The following is a 6,992-nucleotide window of genomic DNA, read 5'->3' as shown; positions in this document are numbered from 1 at the left end:
AATAGGTTACATCCCCCAACTGCTGACTAGCAAACTCTCATCACAGGCCCTGAAGACATCCACCTGAGCTCCTGAGTCACAGGTACAGCCGCACCTGTCCACCCCACTCCTTCTCACCCCGTTGAAAGAGGATCTCCCCTGACCAGATGATGTTTTGTTTTTTTGAGACAGGTCCTCACTCTGTCGCTCAGGCTGGAGTGCAGTGGCACAATCTCAGCACACCTCCTGGGCTTGAATGATCCTCCCGCCTCAGCCTCCCGAGTAGCTGGGACTACAGGCCCAAAACACCACCAGCTAATTCCTGTATTTTTTTTTTTTTTTTTTGCCAAGATGGGGTTTTGCAATATTGCCCAGGCTGATCTCAAACTCCTGAGCTCAAGCGATCCACCCGCCTCAGCCTCCCAAAGTGCTGGGATCACTGGTGTGAGCCACTGGGCTGCTGGTCTGCTTTTTTAGGTTGTCAGCTCCTAAGCTTTGCAGCGGAACAGAGCTTTATGCTCTCAATGTGATTACTGACAACAAAGGGTCAACCTTCTTTTCAAACAGAGGGGCTGCGAGAGGGTCCTGGGGCTCCAGTTGCACCCCCATCAGCAAGCACTAGTGGCAGTGAATGTCCTGATTCTAAAGACACTTATATCCAGAATGTAGGCTAGCCTGCCTCCTGATCTTCAGGAAAGCAACCAACCTCCAACCATCCACCAACACCCCCAGCCCTATTGCTCTCCTTTCCTGTCCCATTTTAAAGCTTCTGCATTCCTCTACCCTTTATGTTGAGGTGTAATCCTTCGGGTGACCACAGCATCAACCTGTGCCCATCTGGGCTGAAAGTACACATTCAGAACTGTGTATTTCAAAGAATCATGGTCTTATTCAAGCTCAGTATCCCTGAACCACACAATGGTCTATTTCTAACCTGGTAAATTATATTTCCAGGTTGAAACACTTTGGAAGATGTTTCCCAAAACGTTCCAGAAAAGCAGCCTCTGATAACCCCTCTTGCTATTCTTTACAACTTCCTCTCCAGAAAGCATCTCCTAATTGGAATGCAGTCTGTTATCACCCCACAATGAAACACTTTAATTACTGCTTGATAAATCCCACGAGTGTCTCCCACCATCTCTAAGGTGGATCTATGGCCACACGTTTCATGTAGGCAGCCAGGCCGCCTGCTTAAGAATCCCACCACAGACTGTCCAACTTTGCTGAGGCCACACACCATGACCCTTCCCCCCAGACTCTGCCACAGGAAGGGAGGACCCCAACTTTCCCACTCCATTCACAAAGCATAAAGTATGGGGAAACATGTCTCTCTTTCTACCCTCTAATTCATGTGGCCCCTTCCCCTTACCCCCAATTCCCCAAACCATACTGACCTCACCCTGGCACTTTCCTTTCTCCTAACATGGCACAGTCTCAACAAGCAAAGAAAAATATCTGGGTGTAGCACAGTCATGAAGACCTGGAAATGAATCCCCCATCTCCAACCCAACTCCCAATCTGATGTTGATTTTAGAAGGGTTGGTACACAAATAATTTAGTCCACTCCAAAAAGATTTGTTAGATTTTTAATAAGAACATGGAAATCCCAATCAGCCCTTCAACAAAATTAAAATACAGAAAGTGAAATTAAAAGTATTCTACATTAAATGACTTTTATTTAAAAAAAAAAAAGTAACTGTGAACATATAAACAGCCTGCAGGGCACTACAGTACAGCTGGAGAGAGATACATTTTCCAATGTACCTATGGGCCAATGAATCCCACCATTTTCAAATAAATCCTTAATCAGACTCCACTCAGTTGGAAAGTTTTGCTGAAAATATTTCTGGATAAAAAACAAAAAACCTCATGTTGGAAATCAACTGTCCTTCCCATTTGGAAACGTTAAGAGGAGTCCCCAGGGAACACTGGTAATAGGTGAAAATGGTTCCTGGAGTCACCAGTGTTGTACACACACATGGGGAACACACCACAGCTTAGACGTGACAAAGTTCCTTCTCATATGACTGTTCCCTCAAGGTAAGACTAAGATGGGAGGGGGAGAAAAAGAATCCTAAAAAAGCCAATTTTAAAAAATTCTGCTTTGGCTGATTTTGTGCTATAATGGGTAGCTGATTTCTAAAAATCATATTTCTTCAAAGAGTTTTATATCGAAAGGAAGACTAAATGTAATGTGCCTTTCCTTATAATCCAGGAAAACAACTGTGGTATTTCAAAAATTCTAAAAATATCTACTTTCATGAAATAGTAACTATTTCACTACAAACCTATTTTTCACTAAATACACACATTTCCTAATCCTGGAGCCTCCTGGGAAAAGCAGTGGGTTCTCCCTGGGTCTTGCAAGACTCCAGTGTTCACAGGAGAGTGTGGGGAATGGCTTCACCCCATCTCCTGGGATGGGCTTTGTCAGAGGTCACGTGCAGAGACGCTATCAGACTTCCACCAGGCATGTTTAAGCAATTACCCCATACTTGTACCAGTTATGTGATTTCCCCTATCTCCAAACACATTCCCACTTAACTAGGCACAAGAGGAAAAGAAAAGAAAGGTGTGCCCGTGAATCTCAAATCAGGAGAATGTGCAGGAAAGCCCCGCCATGTTCAGGCAATTTGGATTTCCAAAAGGCCACAGGATAGGGATGTGGCACTCTTGGCTTGGAGTCTCAAACTGTGTGTGTGAACAGTACGACTTTCCTGTGTCAACCTTCAGTGTTGAGGCAGCGTAGAAGAGAGTGGCTGGAGAGTTTGGAATACTGACCACACTGGCTCTGGGTGAAGGGCCTCTGCTCCAGCAAAGAGCCCTGCCGTTCCCTGTTAAGTGTTGTGAGTGAAAGACCTGCTTCACAGGGGAGCTTGGAGTTTCTCCATGCCTAGGACCTTGCCAGTTTGGATTCATGAGCCTTGAGGGTGCCAACCGCATCTTTCACTGCATGGTAAATGATGTTCTTCACCTAGAGAAGGTGTACAGCAAAGTCAGTTCACAGCAGCCCCACGCAAATGTACGTCCTACCTTGACTGTAAGCCTACTGGTTTAGTGGGGAAACTCCCAAAAAGGACTGTGCGTTCCTGTATCAATCCCCACAGTCATTTACAAATGACATAGGGCATGAGGTGTGTACTCAAAAAAGAATAATGAAGTTATGTGAAAGGCTATCTGATCACCATCATTTATGTGCTTACTATGTCCTGGGCAGGCGCTGCTGCTGAGCTCTTTATGTGGACCTTTGCTTAATCCTTGACAGAATCCTATGAGGTAGGTTCTATTATTATCATGCCCAATTTACAGAGGAGAAACTGCGGAAACTAAGGCCACAGTGAACACCTGGAGAACTTTGCTTCCTTATATGGTTAAGAGGCTTCCTTAAGGTTCTACAGCTAATAAGGATGCATTAAAACAAGAGGAGAAAGCAGGATTATGGCCTATTTTTTCCCTTCGTGCTTATATGTTTTCTGATTTGGATATATTACCTGTGAAATTGGAACACACAATAAAAGTTATTGAAAAAAGTGAACAGGCATATTAAAGTGAAGAGAATAAAGACAGCTTTCTTTTAAAGGGCTGACAAGAAAACTGAGGTTATTTCTGGGGAGGAAAAGCGGGGAAATGCAAAGGGGAAGGGTACATGGGGGCTTCAACCATGTAGTTGCTGTATATGTATGTGTGCTATAATTTCTTAAGCTGGGTCATGGGCATCCAAGTCCCTCTTTTACTATTCTCCATTAATTTTTTTGCATTGCTTCAACAAAGATTTATGAATACCTACTATGTGTCAGACATTGTGCTAAGGAAAAGCAGTGAGTAAAATGTAAAATTCCTGCCTTCACAGAGCTTAAATAGCTTACATTCTAGTAGGGTTAAGTAACAGATTAAAAAAATATATCTATATCTGTATCTATAGCTGTATCTCAGATGGTGAAAATACTACAGGAAAAATAAAGTAGTGAAAGTGGGACTGGTAGTGCTGGAGCAGGAGTTGTTATTCTAAACAGGGTAGTCAGGAAAGGTCTTTTTTTTTTTTTTTTTTTTTTTGAGATGGAGTCTAACACTGTTGCCCACGCTGGAGTGCAGTGGCGCCATCTCAGCTCACTGCAACCTCTGCCTCCTGGGTTCAAGCGATTCTCCAGCCTCAGCCTCCCAAGTAGCTGGGACTACAGGTGCCCGCCACCATGCCTGGCTAATTTTTGTATTTTTAGTGGAGACGGGGTTTCGCCATATTGGCCAGGCTGGTATCGAACTCCTGACCTTGTGATCTGCCCACCTCGGCCTCCCAAAGTGTTGGGATTACAGGCGTGAGCCACCGCGCCCAGCCTGTTGTTTTTAAATAAAGAGACAGAGTCTGTTGCCCAGGCTGGAGTGTAGTGGGGTGATCATAGGTCACGAGAGCTTCAAAACTCCTGGGCTCAAGTAATCCTCCCACCTCAGCCTCCTGAGTGGCTGGGACTGCAGAAACACACCCAACATCCCTAGCTCGGGAAAGGTGTTATGGATAAGGTGACACGTTACCTTTATATTCTCATTCTATCTAAACACCAATGTTGGACGGGCACGGTGACTCACGCCTGTAATCTCAGCATTTTGGGAAGCCGAGGCAGGTGGATCACCTGAGGTCGGGAGTTCAAGACCAGCCTGGCCAACATGGTGAAACCCTGTCTCTACTAAAAATACAAAAATTAGCTCGGTGTGATGACACGTGCCTGTAATCTCCAGATACTCGGGAGGCTGAGGCAGGAGAATCGCTTGAACCCAGGAGGCAGAGGCTGCAGTGAGGCAAGATCACGCCACTGCCCTCCAGCATGGGCAACGGAGCGGGACTCCATCTCAATAAACAAACACCAACATTGATTATACTTTGTATAAAAACTATGGTTGGCTGGGTGCAGTGGCTCACTCCTGTAATTCCAGCGCTTTGGGAGGCGGAGGCGGGCAGATCACCTGAGGTCAGGAGTTCGAGACCAGCCTTGCCAAAATGGTGAAACCACGTCTCTACCAAAAAATACAAAAATTATCTGGGTATGGTGGTGCATGCCTGCAATCCCAACTACATGGGAGGCTGAGGCAGGAGAATCACTTAAACCCAGGAGACGAAGGAAGCAGTTAAGCCAAGATCACACCATTGCACTTTCATTTGGGTGACAGAGTGAGACTCTGTCTCAAAAAAAAAAAAAACAAAAAAACAGCCGCAGTGGCTCACATCCGTAATCCCAGCACTTTGGGAGGCTGAGGCGGGTGGATCATGAGGTCAGGAGTTCAAGACCAGCCTGGCCAAGATGGTGAAACCCCGTCTCTATTAAAAAACTACAAAAATTAGCCGGGCACAGTGGCAGGTGCCTGTAATCCCAGCTACTCGAGAGGCTGAGGCAGGAGAATTGCTTGAACCCAGATGGTGGAGGTTGCAGTGAGCCGAGATCATGCCACTGCACTCCAGCATGGGTGACAGACTGAGAATCTGTCTCAAAAAAAAAAAAAGAAAGGAAAAGTGCATCAGACTCAGAGTTGAAGGTGATTGAATCTACCAGCAATTAAGAAAAACCTCTTCAGGTGGGCGCAGTGGCTCATGCCTGTAATCCCAGCACTTTGGGAGGTCGAGGCAGGCGGATCACAAGGTCAGGCGATCAAGACCATCCTGGCTAACACAGTGAAACCCCGTCTCTACTAAAAATACAAAAAAATAGCTGGACGTGGTGGTGGACATCTGTAGTCCCAGCTACTCGGGAGGCTGAGGCAAGAGAATGGCATGAACCCAGGAGGCGGAGCTTGCAGTGAGCCGAGATCACGCCACTGCACTCCAAAACCTCTTCAATCTGATCTATCAACAACCAAAAAAGATACACTTGAGCCACAGGCATGCCAGAAGAAAAGAGGCCACAGTGAAAGCCTAGAGAATTCTGCTTCCTTATTCTTTTTTTTTTTTGAGACGGTGTCTCGCTCTGTCACCCAGGCTGGAGTGCAGTGACGTGATCTCAGCTCACTGCAACCTCTGCCTCCCGGGTTCAAGTGATTCTCCTGCCTCAGCCTCTCAAGTAGCTGGGACTACAGGTGTATGCCACCACGCCCAGCTAATTTTTTGTATTTTTAGTAAAGATGGGGTATCAACATGTTAGCCAGGATGGTCTTGATCTCCTGACCTCATGATCCACCCGCCCAGCCCTCTTTGTTCTTTTTATGCAACTAAAGTACCTAAGTGTATTAATGATGAAATTCTGCCCTTAAAATTCCAATCCATTTCAAGAGCAGAGGAAACCTAATCTGATTGTTCAGCTCTGCTCTACAAGGGGATACAGTTCTTAGGGACATGAACTGTAATCCCTAGCAGAGCTCTAAGAAATTGAGTCTGCATAGAAATCTGCTATGAGAAGCAGCTTCAGCGCAATATTTCTTCTCAGAAACATGCTTAGAACACACTGCCATAGTGCTTTTTCCACCTGTTTGGGGAGGTCAGTCTAGTTAGTTACTAACACTTGTAATACTATAACTCTGAAATGGACAGAAATGAGGACTGTCACAACAGAAATGATTAGGTTAAGCAGTGGCTCACACCTGTATTCCCAGTACTTTGTGAAGCTGAGGTGAGAAGATCTCCTGAGCCCAGTAGTTTGAGAGCAGCCTGGGCAACATAGACCCCATTCTATTAAAAAGAAGAAAAACTGTTTTTTGGTTTGTTTTTTTTTTTGAGATGGGAGTCTTGCTCTGTTGCCCAGGCTGGAGTGCAGTGGCATGATCTCAGCTCACTGCAACCTCCGCCTCCCAGTTCAAGCAATTCTCCTGCCTCAGTTTCCTGAGTAGCTGGGACTACAGGCATGCGCCATCATGCCCTGCTAATTTTTGTAAAAAAGAAGAAAAACTTAAAAAAAAATTAAATGCTTCCTAAAAGGACTCCATATCCCCAAACTTCTTCCCTGCATCATTTCTCCTCCACAATTAGACCTTCGGAGAATACCCTCAGAAAGGAGAATGTGCTTTCTGCGTAATGTATGTGAGTATGCAATGAG

General features: G+C 45.5%; 1 protein-coding gene across 3 annotated transcripts in view; it reads right to left on the bottom strand.

The window, feature by feature from the left end:
- Window positions 1-1,551: 1,551 nt before the first annotated feature.
- KDM3B (lysine demethylase 3B) overlaps window positions 1,552-6,992 on the bottom strand; it is an 84,512-nt gene continuing 79,071 nt past the window's right edge. For all 3 annotated transcript variants that reach the window (XM_008954713.7, XM_034960581.3, XM_034960580.3), the window contains one exon: window positions 1,552-2,953. In XM_008954713.7, the coding sequence (XP_008952961.4) occupies window positions 2,873-2,953 (81 nt within the window). In that variant the 3' untranslated portion in view covers window positions 1,552-2,872. The remainder of the gene's footprint in view (window positions 2,954-6,992) is intronic.

The sequence above is a fragment of the Pan paniscus genome, chromosome 4, assembly GCF_029289425.2.
Source record: "Pan paniscus chromosome 4, NHGRI_mPanPan1-v2.0_pri, whole genome shotgun sequence".
In the NCBI taxonomy this organism is placed as follows: domain Eukaryota; kingdom Metazoa; phylum Chordata; class Mammalia; order Primates; family Hominidae; genus Pan; species Pan paniscus.
The sequence above is the reverse complement of the archived record's forward strand: the minus strand, read 5'-3'. Positions and strand labels throughout refer to the sequence as shown.